At 40.7% G+C, this 17269-nt stretch overlaps 1 protein-coding gene across 1 annotated transcript in view; it reads right to left on the bottom strand.

The window, feature by feature from the left end:
- Nucleotides 1-220: 220 nt before the first annotated feature.
- Nucleotides 221-17269, bottom strand: part of LOC108697436 — a 37685-nt gene continuing 20636 nt past the window's right edge. Inside the window, exons 3-8 of the mRNA XM_041570980.1 lie at nucleotides 10901-11062; nucleotides 9163-9349; nucleotides 7119-7267; nucleotides 3668-3774; nucleotides 1813-1926; nucleotides 221-711 (exon numbers count right to left, since the gene is read on the bottom strand). Of these exons, the coding sequence (XP_041426914.1) occupies nucleotides 693-711; nucleotides 1813-1926; nucleotides 3668-3774; nucleotides 7119-7267; nucleotides 9163-9349; nucleotides 10901-11062 (738 nt within the window). The 3' untranslated portion in view covers nucleotides 221-692. The remainder of the gene's footprint in view (nucleotides 712-1812; nucleotides 1927-3667; nucleotides 3775-7118; nucleotides 7268-9162; nucleotides 9350-10900; nucleotides 11063-17269) is intronic.

Here is a 17269-nt window from a genome sequence, read left to right as displayed (position 1 = left end):
ATTGCTTAAAAGGAACCCTGTTGGGGGTCCATATATGCTACTTCTAAGAAGCTTCTCAGTCCTATGGGTAAGGGCACAAGATACGATTCGGGGAGATTTAGTTGCCTGGCGACAAAGCGCCTCTTATTCCGGCGACTTATCTCCCCGAAAAGTCTTCCCTCTGGCTAGAATCTAAATTGCTGGCGGGATGGCACTCAGAGACCTTTCCGCTTGACGCAACTTCGGGCGACTTTGGAAATCAAAGCGCTCCGAGTGCCATCCTTCCCGGTGATTTTGACTCTAGCCGGCAGGAAGGTTTTTCAGGGAGATATACTAATATGTAATTCTTTCCTATCATTAGATGCACCGCATGAATGAAACAGACCAGTGGCATAGCCTAAACTGTCCCAATGTTCCATTCAGGAGTGTTGGAGACTGTGAAAATTTACTATACATGTTTGAACTGAAATATCCTGACATTGAAAACAAAACAGGCAATAAATACCAAGTCAAAATCAGTTTGCAGAATAAATAGCCCTGGGAATTCCAAATCAACACATCTTTGTACACTTGCATTGCTCATTTTATAGTGTATAATATTTACATTTCCATCTAATAGAGCAGCTTCCACACGTTTTCCATTTTTCTTAGCATCCTGTTTTTGTCTTTTCTCCACATCCTCTTGCTTTTCTTCTTCTTCCTCTTCCACACCTTCACATATCATCATCTTTTCTAAAGACAATTAAATTGTATGGTTTATGGCTTGAACACAGAAAAATATAGACAGCCATCACAATAATGACACTTTTGTCAATTTGCCTCCATCCAAATAGCACTATCATTTAGTCAAGGAAGTATTCAAAGAATAAGTATATGTTCAAAAATGTAAATTTGCCAATGGGGACTCTGGAGCAAAGGAACACCATACTCACCAATGGCGACTATGAGATGCTTTCTTCTAAACTGATTGCTTAGTAGGGCTGTTTAATTAAATTACAGTCTTTTCACCGGGGTGTCAAAAATATTTAACTTCATCAGGGTGACAAATCTTATTAAAAAATCCTTTTCCTTGATATTGCAGGGGAATAGTTATGTTGGAATAGTTTTGTGCTATTTCTAAGTACAGCGAATGAGAAAACCTTGAGCTGTAGTTTATTTCACTGCTATGAAAAGATCTACAACCTGGTTCATCTGACCACATTACCTGTGTAGTGACAGCAATCGTATTAAAGTTATGTCGGACAAATAGAAGTGACAGTCACCCATTGATATCATCAGATAGGTAATACATGCAGAGATATTATCGCTAGCGGACAGAAACCTTCGAACCTGTCCTAAACATCATGAAAAATGTCGGGACGATCCACACACAGTCAGAAAATCGTCCGAAACTTCAATTTGTACTAATTTATCTTTCCATCTATTGCCAGCTTAAACCCTTTCCATTGATGAATGAATTATAATACAACAATGCCTCCTTCCACAATTTCTGTTGACAATCGGAGATCTCCATCATATAATGTGCTTTACATTCAGAGAGAACAGTGGCGGTATTGATTTCCAGCCGTGTGATAAAGCACCCCAGTGTGTCAGGGCCCTTAATGTCTGTGTACAACTAAAGAAAGATATAAATATCCAGTTCAGATTAAAATCTTCTAACGCCAATGGAATCCTGTGACACATTCATCCTTTCATCTAATCACATAATTCTCAAGCCATTGTAAAAGAGAGATCACCCTTGTGAATCACACAACTAATCTCTATTTGCCTAATCAATAAGATATAAATCACCAATGTTGCCATCAGTCATTAGTACAAACGAGGGCTGTTTACCTGCTTAAGAGAAAATTGCTAGACCACATAGATTCCCTCCTCTTTGTATTCGGTCCAAGAACAATCATTGAGTTCCTTTCTTTTCTTTTCAAATCGCATTGTACAAGATCAGGCCTGAGGAAGATAATTGCAAAAATAATAACAGTTCTTGTTAACATGCCATTCAACTGTTTATAACACTTTAATAGGCAGCAATACATGAAGACAAGCAGACTTTTAGGCTAGGGCCAGAATCTGCTGCTCCGCTGCTTTGTTTCTGCTCTATCTGCAACCGGATTGTTTCCACTCTGGTGCAGTCAGATGTAGAGGATTTCACCACCAAACGTGACATTTTGTATTTTGAAATCCACCTGCAGTTTGAAAGACAAGTGGAGCAGCAGGGCTGCAGATTCTATACTTGTGGAGAATCTGCTTAGAAGAGTATTTTGTAGCACAGACAATATTATATAGAGGATAATGTATAAACTATTGTAAAAGAATAATGTACCTTCTGTTTATATTTTACAAGTTATTCATGACTTTTTATTGCATGGACATATATCTGTTTAATTAAAGTTATAAAAGTTCCCTTTGTGCATAGATTCCAGGGACAAAAGTCACTAACCCTCTTCACTGGATGCCAGCAATGGTTCCTTGATTTAGGGCATGGACACACATGCATTTTTACGGCACGGTAAAGCAGCATGGTTTTTTACAAAAGCCAACCCCCTCTTAAATATGCAAAGCGTTTTCACACACTAGGTTAGCATATTTACAAGGCGTTTTTTTTTTTTAAAAAAAGCGCGCCGCGTTACTGCGCTGTAAAACTGCATGTGTGTCCATGCCCTAAATCAAGGGTAAAAAGGTAAAAAGAGCATAGTCTGAAATTTTTAATCTCTATTTCATTTCCGATCTTCCTAGAGAAAGTCAATGCCAATACCTTACAGAAAGTCTGAACTTCATTTAATAAATTGAATATCCTAGATTTCATTAACCACAGGCTGGATTTCTATTAATGACATGCACTTTTTGGGTAAAGTATTATTTAAATAGTCTTCTTGCCTTAAGATAGTTAAAGTATATCAGCATTAGGCAATTAAATATTTTGCACATGAAGATGTAACTTTCAACATGGATTAAAAAAGGTCTAATTAAGAGGCATATAAAAGTTGAATCAAGGTTTAAGGAAATGCAGTCAACAATTTTTAGTTTGGGGTTTTGGTCACTTATAACTAAACTATTTATTCCTGGTGTAAAAATGACCTTTTAGATATGTTTAATTAAAAAAGAATTTGATTTCTTGAATAAGTAAATATTTTTATCTTTATTTATTTCAGTTTCAAACATTCAAAACAAGATACTGCACACCATATTTACTAGCAAGAAAGAAATGCAATTGTTATGTATTGTGAAAAAAACTGATTTATAAAAGCAGTGCACTTTTCTTGCCACACTTTATAGATAGAGAAGTAGTGAAATACAGGGTGCAAGGTTTACTTCTTCAGTTCAATCACAGTTCAATCAGCCCTTAGCAGCCAATTAGCATTCAGCGCTGGTCTACAGCTTCAAAGCAAACATCTAATTGGTGGTTAACACGTTTTGCATGATATTATATTTTCCAGAATATCTCAGTATACTAGTAGTTAACTATAGTTGTCTCTAATGCACACTATTGATTTAGATGAGTATTACGTGGCATGAGCTCCAGCTTTCAAAACTTCTACCCCTCCAAACCACCTATATCTCATATATCTCCTGGGTTGGGGTGGGATGGGGGTGACAGAAGATACTGGCCTCTGGGGGCAGTCAGAAGAAATCTGGCCGAACTCCAAAAAAAATGCATTGTCCCAAAAGTGGGAATTAAAGAATATTATACCTGTAGAGCTGAGGGCATGAACTTTTCAAAGATGCCGACATTCCCAACTTATTTCTGGTCTTTGTTTTCTTCAGAAGTTCCCTGACAATTCCGAATGGATGATCAAACTACAGAACATAAAAGGTAAAATTACTAGTTGTATTATGTAAATATTGTGCAGTACTATATGGCTCAGAATGTAGAACAATAATTGCTTATCAAGGAGACAGTATATTCATCTAAGCTCATTAGCTCAGTGCTGCACATACTGTAGTAAAAAGACACCACACTCTACTACATAACTTCTAGTAGAATGTGACAGATATTACAATGACATCCTACCATGTAGCAGTACATGTGTGGCAGATATTAGAATCTTAGTTTTAACTAATTTGTTTTTGGACATTATTTTAAACTATTTATTAAAAGATAAGTTTTAACTGATACACATAAACTTTCGGATCCAATAGATGGGAAGGTGCGGTTATATGGGTCATCTTTCTCCTCTATATGTGATCACTTTACTGGACCCTGCACACCATCTTCTGTTTCTCCAATTGATGGATGGTGCTCCCATTTCTCTTTTTCCTACAGATATTAGAATCTCATCCCGCCCTACTAGCTGAACTTATGTGGCAGGTAGAATAACACTGCACACTGATACATCTATGACATCCACCCAGGTGGACCAATTACAATACAATTAGCACATATCTTTAACTTTTAAAAGTGTAAGGCAGGGGCCCCCAATCTTTTTTTTTAACTGTGAGCCACACTCAAATGTAAAAGAGTTGGGGAGCAACACAAGCATGAATAAAGGTTCCCTTATGTGGACTGGCAGTCTAAAGGACAATCTGTTTGGCAGTACATCTGTTTTATGCTACCAAAACTTGCCCCAATCAAAGTACCTGCTTTGAGGCCAACTGGGAACAACAGCCAATGTGTTGGAGAATACTGAATTATTTGATCTCATTGGCCATTGAAGTCTGAAAGGTGACTGTAACCCACTATATAGTACAGATTAAATGTTACCACCCTTTTACTGAATAATCATTTAATGATGGAGGGTTACTGATTATTAGCCTGAGTATTGAGCAACATACTGTAGCATTACGGTTTTAAACATTCCACCTACAGCCATGTTTCTTGAACTAGTGTCATGTCGGCACCCTATATCCAGAACCCAAGCTGAGCTGCTGGACCAGCACAAGCAGGGAATCGTCAGACAGGCCCGAATCAGGATATAGAGTGTAGAATAGTCAGTGGGCAGGCAAAGGTCAGGATTGGAGAGGATCAGAATAGTCAAAAAGGCAGGCAAGGATCAAAACCAGTAATAACAGATAGAATCAGAACCTAACAACGGGCAATGTGTAATAATACAAAGCCCCTTTAAATACTTTGAATTTCGTGCCATTGCGCGATGACATCATCACGCCAGCGTGAATGCGCCTATGAAACTCGGAAGTGCTCACCATAGAGGGGACCGGCACAGGAGAAGAAGGAGGGAGCGTGGCGGGCGTCCACGCCGAAGGAGCAGCGGTGGACCCCTGCTGCCCACTAGACCACATAGAGTCCTTACACATAGATATTGCTGGACTACACCTTCATTTAATACCTTGATTCTTTGTTGAAGAAATGACCCAAGGTAAACGATGAAGGCCCTACAGACTTGTTTAACCTAAAAGAAACTTTGATCCATCGCTACATTAGACTAAAAGGAACCCTATACCCCCAAAAATGAATATTTAATCAACAGATAGTTTACATCATATTAAGTGGCATATTAAAGAATCTTACCAAACTGAAATATATATATATAAGTAAATATTGCCCTTTTACATCTCTTCCCTTGAGCCCCCATTTTATGATATTCTTTGTGCTGCCTCAGAGATCACCTGACCAGAAATACTACAACTCTGACTGTAACAGGAAGAAGTGTGGGAATAAAAGACAGAACTTTGTCCAGTAATTGGCTCATGTGACCTAACTTGTATGGTTTGTTTGTGTGCACCATGAATCGTAGGATCCCGGGGGGGGGGGGCATATTTCTTAAAATGGCAATTTTCAATTTAGAAATACCCAATAGCACATACTACTAATAAAGTATATTATTATGAAAATGGTTTATTTACTTGAAGCAGGGTTTTACATAGGAGTTGTTGACAAATCGGCTCTTCTACGGATGACTAATCGCAGGCGGGGTGGCACTCAGAGTGCTTCATCTTCCGAATTTGCCCGAAGTTTGCTTGTTAAGCATTTCTGGGAGATTAGTCGCCTGAAGAAGAGCCGGGCAACTAAATCTCCCCAAATCTTAGCATGTGTCACCACCCTTAGTGACATTTAACTTGTGACCTCGTGCAAATCCTTTTTTATCTCATTAAGGCCCCTTACAGGATTTTCTCAGGATCGCATAGAAAAACAGGACAATCACCTATTAGGTGTTCTATGTTCAGAACAAAAATGTTTTAATGAAGGCCTAGTTTGGACTAATAACCTTTTCAAAGTTGTCCTAATATCTGCCATAAACCTCTAGATGTGCAGCCACAAATGAATCCCAGTTAGTTATGGAGACCATCAGAGATATCCTGCTTCAAAGTCTGTTTTTCCAGGTGTGAGGGCAGTGTGATGTCACCATGTGACAAAATTAATTGGTTTGTAATTTTTGTAGCCAAATAATGAGAGCATAACATTTTCTCTCTAAACATAATATTTAATTACATAAAACCACAAATCTCTGAATAACCCTAATAAAATGTTCAACAAACAATAATGATATATTCCCATAGTAGGGGTTATACCCAGTTCCATAGATATAAAACTTTTGTCTTAGCAGTCTCAGTTGAGCCAGTGGGGTATATTTATCAAAGAGTGAAGTTAATAGTGAAGTTCCGCCACTAGAGTGAAATTCCGCCACTCTCCATTAATTTCTATGGGATTTTTATAGGCATATTTATCAAAGGGTGAACTTTCACTTTCACCCATTGATAAATACGTCTTTCAAAATCCCATAGAAATGAATTGATAGCTGCGGAATTTCACTCTAGTGGCGGAACTTCACTCTTTGATAAATTTACCCCCATGCCTAGACCAGTGCTGTTTTGTAGGTAGTTGGTGCTTTGGATTGTTTAAGGGGTTTCTTGTTCCGGAGCTGCCTTGCAATTGCTCAAGGAGCCCTTATTTAAAAAATGTTATGGTTCAAGTGCCAGAGGTTCCATCTATGCAACCTGTACCATGTTATAGAAGCAGACACCAGTAATATCAAGTAGATATAAAGAAATGTATAGTACATGATTGCAAGCTCTTGTGGATATTTATTCTGTAACCCTTGTTTGTGTAATTATTGAAACACCCACTTTGTCATATAAATTATTTATGATGAAGATGATGGCAGTAAACATGGTGTGTCATGACCTCCATCTTCCTAGGTTGCCATGAAACCAACAAAAATACTCTGCATATGCATTTTCTTTACCTTTCTAGTTTCCTGATCTGGCAAAGCATAACAGTATGTCTTGTCCCACAATTTCTGAAAATCTCTTTCGTCAAATTTCACTTTGTTGGCTGACTTCCTAAACCCGAGCAACGAAGGGCTTCTGCTTTCATTCATCTGCACATTCGATGCTGTAGCAAGAAATTCTCAAATTAGTAAAACATAATTAAGTGAAGCACTGGCATTGCTAGAGATACAAATTAATAAGTATAATGATTCAGCAGCCTTTGAAACGTGCAGAGTATGTTATGAAGAAGAAAATTAATTTTAGGTTAAAAAAGCCCTATTATTCTAAAGTTTGCACTTTGCTGTTATAAGAGATCCATTATGGGTCAATTACAATGTCTGCCATGCAGTTTGCCATGTTTATTCACTTTGCACCTGCCTTCCATGTTAGATGAATGATCTCTGTGCGCTGTTGTGAAGCATCTACCCCCATGTAGACAACTCATTGCCCGTCCTCTAACTTGTTAGGGAGTACAGACTGGTTCAAACTGCCTTAGGACCCTGAACTTACAGGTTTGTCTTAGGACAAAAAAAATTAATTTGCATCTGCCCTTATTTTGCAAGCTGCTGCTTGCTCAAAGGCTTATCTGGAAACCCGAAAGCTCCAAAATACAGGAAGGCCATTTCCCATAAGCAAATACTTTTTAATGATTGACCCGTTTCTCTGCAGTAATAAAACAATACCTTGTAATAAACTGAATGAATCCATTTGGTTGCAAAACAATCCTATTGGATATATTGAGTATTTGAATGTTTTTAGTAGTTCAAAGATACTGTTATTTATTTTAGGGAAACCCCCTTATCTGGATAACCCAGGTCCCAAGCATTAGGCATAATGAATAAATACCACACCTTGAACTACTGTCTTCGCGGAAGCAATTGTGCATAAACATGATCAAATTATATCAATGCATGCATTAAAACAGTTTCTGAATAAAGAGTTTAGCCCACTTATTTTTCCATTTTTGTCATTAAGATTGACAACTCTGGCCAGAGAATGCAGTGAAAATTGTTACTTTGTACATTTTATTGTGCTTAATTATTGAGCGTAAGACAAGCAATTTTATTGCTATAGAAATGTGCTAGTGTAAACCCATCTTAAGGTGGCCATACACTATAAAGGTGGCCATATATGGAGAGATCCGCTCGTTTGGCGGATCTCCCTCCAATATGCCCACCTTGAGGTGGGCAATATCGGGCTGATCCGATCGTGGGCCCTAGGGCCCAACGATCGGATCCTAACGATGCCCAAACGGGCGGTCGGATCGCGGGACCGCATCAACGAATAGATGCGGCCGCGATCCGACGGGATTTTCTGTCCCATCCGATCGAGATCTGGCCGACTTTTGGCCAGATCTCGATCGGTGAAGCCCGTCGGGGGGCCCCATACACGGGCCAATGAGCTGCCGACACGGTCTGTTGGCAGCTTTTATCGGCCCGTGTATGGCCACCTTAAGATCCGCTCGTAGGCAAACGAGTGGATCTTTTCCCCGATATGCCACTAACAGCAGGGCTATATCGGCCCTATGGCCAAACGATTGGATTACGACGAGCACAATGGGCTTAGACGGGTCGGTCAGGAGAAAAAAATCAAACCTTCCCAAACGATATCGTGTCCAGATATCGATTGGAAAGACCCGTCGGAATCCTCCATACACGGACAGATTAGCTGTCAAATTGGTCTAAACTACTGATATCTGCAGCATTATCTGCCTGTGTATGGCCACCTTTAGTCAGTGTCCGTTTGATCTGTTCCAGATTGCTTCATCTGAAGCAGGGCCCTTGACTGTATAAACAGCTCCATAAGAACTAATGACACCTTTTCTTTGCAATTTGTGTTTGCAAATAAGTCGCGTTGGACAACAGACGCTTGTTTAAGTAAACTCAATACATGAATGAGTTGGCATCTGCTGTGGCCTATGGCATACACTCTGTTCATCCAGTAACATGTCTTAACTTCTATTGTTCTTCAGTATTTTATTAAGATTTGTAAAAACAGAAGTGTTGATAAGACGCCAACCTTTGTAGCCAAACTTCTCTGAGTTGACACCGGTTTCTGGGATCATGAAAAGGTCAGAGTTATTTCCACTTTGTACAAACATACTGTGTGGCCGGTTCCTTCTCAAGGGAACTTGTTTCTTCATCTCTTGGTGGGAACTGAGGAAAACATTGGCTGCTCCACAGCAGCAGTGCTGTACAACATACTCCTACAAGAGGGGAGAGAGGAGCAATGTAACCTGTAATATCTCTCTTCTTCTGTTCACTACTGTGATATCATGCTCACGTTTCTGGCATTCCAAAGTTAAGCTCCTTCTAATGGATTTCTTGTTCATATTAACCTACATATGCCTTTTGGGGGGATAGTGGGCTATTGATTGGTTATTTGACAGCCTACGTACCTGGAATAGGTCTGAGTTCGAGTTGCAATGCGTTATTTTAAAGATTTATTAGCTTTTACCCTGTTTGCATGTTACATTATTACAGAACTGACACAGCTTGGGGCTCTCAGATCTATAAAATTGTAAACACCTGTAAAAATGTCACATTAATGCCAACGACTGGTGTGCATTTCTTGCTATTACTCTTATGTCCATATTAGTCATATTTATTAAAACAAGAACAAGAAGAAGACTTTTGAAATTCCTTTCCCATGTCTAAAAAAGCTAAACCAATTCTGTAATTCTCTAAAACAGGAAACAGATTTATGAAGTTCACATTTACAAAGCAAAACTATTTTTATAGCTAATGGTCAGTGATTTATAGCTGCGTAAAACTAAAGAAAAGAACGCTCCAGACCCACCTTCCACCATATGTCCTCCCTCACAAATCCTCTATATTTTGTATGCCATGATCTTCCCAGGTGCTCAGCCACCGGTGCCCCAACCATATCCAACATTTCTTATTCACAAACACGGCGGCTGACCATTTAAATAAAAGCAGTCGTTTATTGCAGCAGGCTGCTGTACAACAAGGACTGGCACGTTTCAGGCATGTTTGGGACTTAATGCCTTAAACATAGGCTACTTAATCATGATCCTATGATTTAGGGCATAAAATGCATTAGGCCTTGTTGTCCAGCAACCTGCTACAATAAACTACTAATTTATAGTTGGCCACATAAGATTCAGCTAATTGTCTAATGGCACTTTCCCACTTTTTTTTTACTGTAAGTGGATTGGCCAAAATCATACATAAACTTGTTAGAGTTTGATAACGAGTTTGATGTGGTGGTCAGGCCCCTCACCCATTTCCGGGTCTCTTTTATAGATCCGCGCGACCCACCCTGCCGATGACGTAACAAAAGGGGCGGGCGAGAGGCGCACGTGTATAAAAACTCAACCCGGAAGTCGGAAACCGGCATTTGGAAGGTCCCGGAAAGAAGCGTGCGAGGTCGGCCCGAACCTGCCCGACCTGTGGATGCTGCTGGTATCAGCCCAGCCCGCACATCACTAAGTTACATTTAAATGGTAGCAGCAACAATCTAATTTTAGTTTCCAAACAAGTCTGTTCTTGTATCTCTGAAGTATTATGTATCACTGGAAGCAAATTTTATGTTTTGAATACATTAGCTGAAGGGCAAGAGTGACAAAGATTGTGCACCATATTTGTCCCCAGGCCTCACATGACCCTCATGTCACACCATTACATTTCTGATCTCCAGCAGTCCTATTGCTCAATTTCTCCCTCAAGGAATCCAGTTAGAAAGACAAAAATTCTACACTTTGGTAACGTCTAAAAGTTGTGTAACATGATCTTACCTCTTTCATCTGTTTCATTCTGTCCTCTTTTTGCAAGGCAAAGACTTGCCTTTGCAGCTTGAGGTTGTGTTCCTGGAGCTGCCCAATTTTTTCTATGAGCTGACAGATGTGTTCCAAGTATCCAAGGCCCGAGCCAAGAGCTTTTGATGCTCCTTGATTTACCTGTAACAGACAGATAATTAAAATTATATTTCTACAGTGTAATATATCAAGCTTATTAGGAGTTTAACAGTTTCTTGCATGTATGTGCATTTTTTAGCATAGGGGCATCATGGCGATCCAGCGCTACTCTGGCTATTGCTAATAAGCTCCACTCTTAGATTCGTATCATGAGCAATAAGTATATTTTAAAATTGCATCAGTGGTCTAAATATAGGGGAGCAAACCCACATTTCTGTTCAGCCAGTGATTTTCCCATGCAGTGGTCTGATATAGTACACATTAAGACAGTGCTGGGCAATGCCGGCCTGGCGCCCCAGGCAACCTGGTTGGGCACGTAGAGCCCCGCCTCCCATGCAGCCGCGCACGAAACAACAATGCACATGTGCTGCTGTGCGCAAACTAGGACACGCTGGTGGGTGAAAAACAGGTGCAGACGGGCCTGCATTAGCACGCTTTGACATCAGAGAGCTGCACCCACTTAACCTTTTTCAGTGGCGGACAAAGGGTATGCTGCTTATGAAGAACCTGGAACCCCCCAAGCTTTGCAACCTAGGCACATGCCTCTTCTGTCTACCCCTAGTTCCGGCCCTGCATTAAGAGGACAGATTCAAATAATATAATATAAAATAATAATATAGTTATGATAAATATGTCCTATGGATCAGGACAAAAAAAAAACACACACACACACAAGGTGGGCTGTATCCAACTTGGAGGCCATGGTTTGGGCAGCCCTATAGTAGAATGTTAAGTAGTAAAAGCTAATAACCTTGAGTATCCCCATCAGGAGTGTGCCTGCACTGCTGAATAAAACACATTGCAGTTGAAAATTACTGCCTGGAGCTGTATTGATTCTATATTTTTCCTTGAATTATCCCCATCAGGAACACTAAAGAGACCAGTACTTTTTTCTACTAACAAGTACCTAGTAATGCTTAGTTAAATTTACATGCTTATTCCAAATACAAGTGAGTACATGTCCACGCATGTATAATTTATCTCAGGGCTATTAGAACCCGAAAAATAACCATATTGAAAAAAGGACAGGAAGTGATTTCTCTCTAAAGCAAGTGCAGAAGTTAGCAGCTTCAGTGACTCAGCTAAGTGACCTCTACCTCTGTTCATCCCTTCCATCTGTGGAAGAACTCACGTTCATCTTGTCGACTAACATTCCATGAGCTGTCTCTTCCTGCTCAGTGAACTCTTTATAAAAATAAATAGAGGGTGTTGTGCAGAGCACATCATGGTTATTCTTTTTGGTGGTGTTCATCTTTCTGTACAAAAGCAGGAAGCAACCCCAGCGCTTTCCCATAATGAGTATGATACAAAGGAAATGCCAGAATGCTGATTTTCCGTTCTGTTCCTTACAGGCTGGCCAGCGAAAAGATCACATTTCCAACATCAATACCTCATACCGAGCACAATAACTGCCTGGGATATACACTGTACTGTACCTGGAAGCGTTACGTGGGTTCCTGCCTTTGATCCAGAAAATCAATAAATTCTAAATTTATCCCAGCACATCACAATAACTTGACTTTAGCTCTAAAATGATTATATGTCTGATTATTGGCCTATTCTGCAACACAGTGACTTAAATGAATTCTTTTGGAGTAGGGGTTGTTTCTATGGACAGATTCCTTTACAGTTTAACTCTTAGGGCAGATTCATCAAAGTGTAACCCCACCGACCGTGCCCGAGACCCTAGGTGCTGCTCCCCGACCTACCCCATTGGCCCTGATTGCGACTGCGAGAAGAAAAAACAAGGTACAAACGCATGGAGGCACTGGTGGAGAGGGGCCCTGGACCCCCATTCCAAGGCTGATTCACTGCATAAACATTGCACAAATGCAGGAGCAGAAGAAAGCAACCTATGATTCTCAGGTAAATGACATGCTTAAATGTTTCTTTGATCAACACGCACTGGTTTCCACATGTCTGCATATCCCAGTAAAATCCCATTGCCCACAACTCATGGTAATTGTTAGTGAGAATAAGTACTGTGGCTGAACACCTGGCTGCACGGCTGTTGGGTTTATATGCTGCAGGAAACATGTAAGTAACCTTCTAATAATCAGGGCTAGCAGCTGGATTGTTTAAGCCAATGGAAATCCCTGACAAAGCATACTATCTAGGGGGTAAAAATACTAAGCAACGAAAGTTCGGCAGCGACGGCTTTGCAGCCATCGCAACACTTCGCCAGACGAAAATTCGCGCAGTCTAGTCTGATACTAGAGGCAAATGGGGATTTTGAACGTTCCCTGATGCCCTGAAAATCTGACCAGCAGTCAAATCCAGACCCCAACCTCCCATCCTCCGACCTAGTGGAAGGGTTGAAAACATTATGTTAGTCTACTTGTTAGTGAATAAAAAGAAATACATAAGCCACTGTAACTTTCATTTATTTTTAATTTAGCACTGAATTGACTCTCTTTGCTGATTGACATTTTTCTATGAGTGCTTCCAAATAAACTAAACCATATTTATAAATTGGGCTACATTCACTGTAATATCCTGATAATGTTTAGAAAAATGTACTGTAAGGCTTATCTGTATAGGGCACCTAATATACGGAATCAGGGTCGGACATGGTTGGTGGGACTCTGGGAAAAATCGGGTGGGCCCTGCAAACCCAGACTTGCTCTTGGGTGTCCCCGCAAAAAACTGTGGCTGCTCATTGTGCACACCCCCGATGGCGGTGCAAAGGACAGAAGTTAAAAGGGGAGGAGCAGGAGAGTTGTGGCCTCTGGACAACCTCAAGATTGGGACAGGGTCCCCTAAGGTGGTGTGGGGGCCCTCAGACCCCCCAGTCCAACCCCGTACTTTATGTCACTATTAAATTTTCCAGAGTAATTCAAACTGCCTATGGTACTTGCCTACAAAAGACAAATTTGCTTGTGGGTACCAAAGAACGTTTTTTCATATTGTGAAGTGGAAATGAATATAGGAATTTAAGCGTGCTTCACTGGCTTCAAAATAAGATCATTTGCAAAAGACAAGGCATATTTTTTACATGGACTGCATCTGTCACTAAGAACTGCATTGCTTCCCCAAGGACAGATTCTTCTATCCGCCTCATTCGCCCAGAGTTATCTGTTCATTCTCTATTATGCTTATCTGAGCAGAAAACTGCTGGTAAGGGATGATATGATCTCAACGCTTTTTCTACCTATGGTATTTTTTAATAGAAAATGCCTTCCCGCCGGCCAATGGCGTAACTACTGGGGGAGCAGGGAGTGCAATTGGGCCAGGGCCCGCACCCCCGCAGGGCCCCCCGGCAGTCACGCTGGCTGGAGTCGGCTGCAGCGCCGCACAGACGAGGGTGGGTGGGGCCCGGACCACACCAGGGCCCGCCCCCACCTAGTTCCGTCACTGCCACCGGCTAAAATGTGAATCACAGTGGGATGGCACTCTGATCGCTTCGTTTTCCAAAGTTGCCTCATGAGGAAACTTTGGGCGACTTCAGGAAAAGCGGAAGCAATCCGAGAGCCATCCCGCCCGCAACTCACATTCTAGCCGGCGTTAAGGCGGGGAAGGCAGTTCAGGGAGATTAGTCACCCGAAGAATTGGAGATTTGTCGCTGGGCGACTAATCTCCCCAAATCATCATGTGTGCCACCACCCTAAGTTTCAGCAAATGCTCTTCTAGCCCCCTTTGCCTTTCTTTGTACTTGTAATCTAATCATTCCTAATCTCTTAACATGTAGAGCTGTTATATTGCCCCAGAAGCACTTACTAGTTAACTGGCTCATGTTTAACAGAAATCTCCACAACACCAATTAGGACCGCTTCAACTCACCACCGCTTAGCTGCTTCCCTGTGGTGCCGGGTGCTCAGTCCGCAGTGTCCCCACTGCCAACAGTATATACACGAATAGATGAACGGCACTCCGGTAAAAAACAGGTATTTTATTGCTGGGCACTGTAGAAATACATAGGCCTTACGCGTTTCGGGAACACCTTCCCTTAATCATAGGCTTCCCTTAAAGGATGAGTAAACCTTAAAAATAAGTGAATGTAAAATTGATGAGAGTTTTATTCTAAGCACTTTTGCAATGTACATTCATTATTTATTTATTTTTTATTCCAATATATTAAAGGTTAAATCTACTGTTAATATAAATGAATTTTGTTACAACAGCGCCACCTGCTGGTCAGTCTGACCACCAAGTAGTCAAGGAAGTTGTCAGGAGAAAGAAAGAGGCTGCGCAGATGTTCTTCTGGTTAGGGAAGATGTGAGAAAGGTCTCTAATTGTTCTCCTAAACAGTAGAACATCAGAGCAGCCTTTTTCTTTCTCCTGACAACTTCCTTGACTACTTGGTGGTCAGACTGGTGGGAAAATGACCAGCAGGTGGCGCTGTTGTAACAAAATTCATTTATATTAACAGTACATGTAACCTTTAATATCTTGGAATAAAAAATAAATAAATAATGAATGTACATTGCAAAAGTGCTTAGAATAGCACCCTCGTCAATTTTACATTCACTTATTTTAAAGGTTAACTTATCCTTTAATCGTAGCCTATGATTAAGGGAAGGTGTTCCCGAAACGCATAAGGCCTATGTATTTCTACAGTGCCCAGAAATAAAATAGCTGTTTTTTACCGGAGTGCCGTTCATCTGTTCGTGTATACATGTTTAACAGACCCTGGTGTATTGAGCTGTATTGGGAAAATATCACAGGAGTAACTTCACTTTTGCAGGCCCCCCTCCACATTGAAGTAAAACCCCCACCCCCAACTGCTTGGGTCAAATAGTGTGAGTGCAGGTAGGAAGAAGGGCCTTATTGGTTTGAAGGTTCTTACCAGGCCCCCCACTGTCACCAACCTCTCTACCACACTGCTGTGGACCACTCCACTACATTTGGGTGATGGCACACGGTAATATTTGTCATGAAATCTGAACTACTATGGGTAACAAATCTTCCGCAAGTAAATGGATTACTCTCAGCAATCTGGCTTAATTGCGAGAAAATTGCCTCCTTATGCATTTACCTGCAATTAAGACAATACACTTGTGGTGATCTTAACATTATAGTGTGGCAAGTAATTTTTGGGAGATTTATTGCCCACAGATTTAACCACGGGTGACATCTTACTGTGTGCCATCACCTTTAGATGCACAAGGACTCATTTACTAACATTGGTGCTAAACTGCGCAAAGGAGACTAATCTCCCCGAAATGCCTTCCCGCTGGCTAGAATGTAAATTGCCGACAGGGTGCCACTCGGATTGCTTTGGCTTTCCAAAGTCGCCCAAAGATTCCATGTGAGGCAACTTCGGAAAACGAAGCGATCCAAGTGCCATCCCACTGTTTATTTACATTCTAGCTGACGGGAAGGCATTTCAGGGAGATTAGTCGCCAAAAGAAGAGGCGATTTGAAGCTTGGCGAATCTCTAATCTCCCCAAGTAGCCACGTGTGCCACCACCTTTAACTAGTGCACTGTACTTCAATTAATGAGATAAACATATAAACACTTTATCAGCTTATTGTGTAAAATACATACTATACATAAATACATATTTCTGGTACAGGCAGTAAAGCAGCAGGAGATTTATACACAATGGCTGATTGAGTCATGATGGGAAGGAAGTCAATGCAGTCACATGTTGATGATTATGATAATGATGACTACCAAGAAAGTGAATGTATATTTAGAAAATGACTTATTTCAATACTATTTCACTTGTTCATTAAAGAACTATTATAATAATTTCTACTAGTTATTCATTGTTTAGATAGTTCCTTAGAGGCAACACCCTTTGGCAGCACCAGAGCCATCTCTTCAAAGAGACATAACAAAAATGTTACAAGTTATTTTTAAAAACAGGGATATTTCTGATAAATGCAAACTCTATCCTCCCCTGCATTGCAAAATGATGACAATTTGCTCTTAACAGGGAAGGATAGCTGACATTTGACACCAGGTTTTTTCATTTCAAACCTTTCCTCGTTGCAAAAAACACATGCCTTATCTCAAAAAAAAACACCCATGAATAAACTGGAAACTGGAAACTACCCCAATTTTTCTCATGATGTGGTGACTTTTACAGTAAAATACTTGCTCCTATGGTCCCATAGTGCAGTAGGCTCAGCACCTTTGCACTCCTGGTGAGTTCTACTAACAACAGGTGACTGTACCAAGGGGATTCGAATTTTATATACACATTTTCTCTATTGTACCTATTTCTTATGGGACACTAAAGG

Source organism: Xenopus laevis, chromosome 7S, assembly GCF_017654675.1.
Source record: "Xenopus laevis strain J_2021 chromosome 7S, Xenopus_laevis_v10.1, whole genome shotgun sequence".
Classification (NCBI taxonomy): Eukaryota; Metazoa; Chordata; class Amphibia; order Anura; family Pipidae; genus Xenopus; species Xenopus laevis.
Note: the sequence above shows the minus strand (reverse complement) of the source record. Positions and strands in the feature narration are given on the sequence as shown.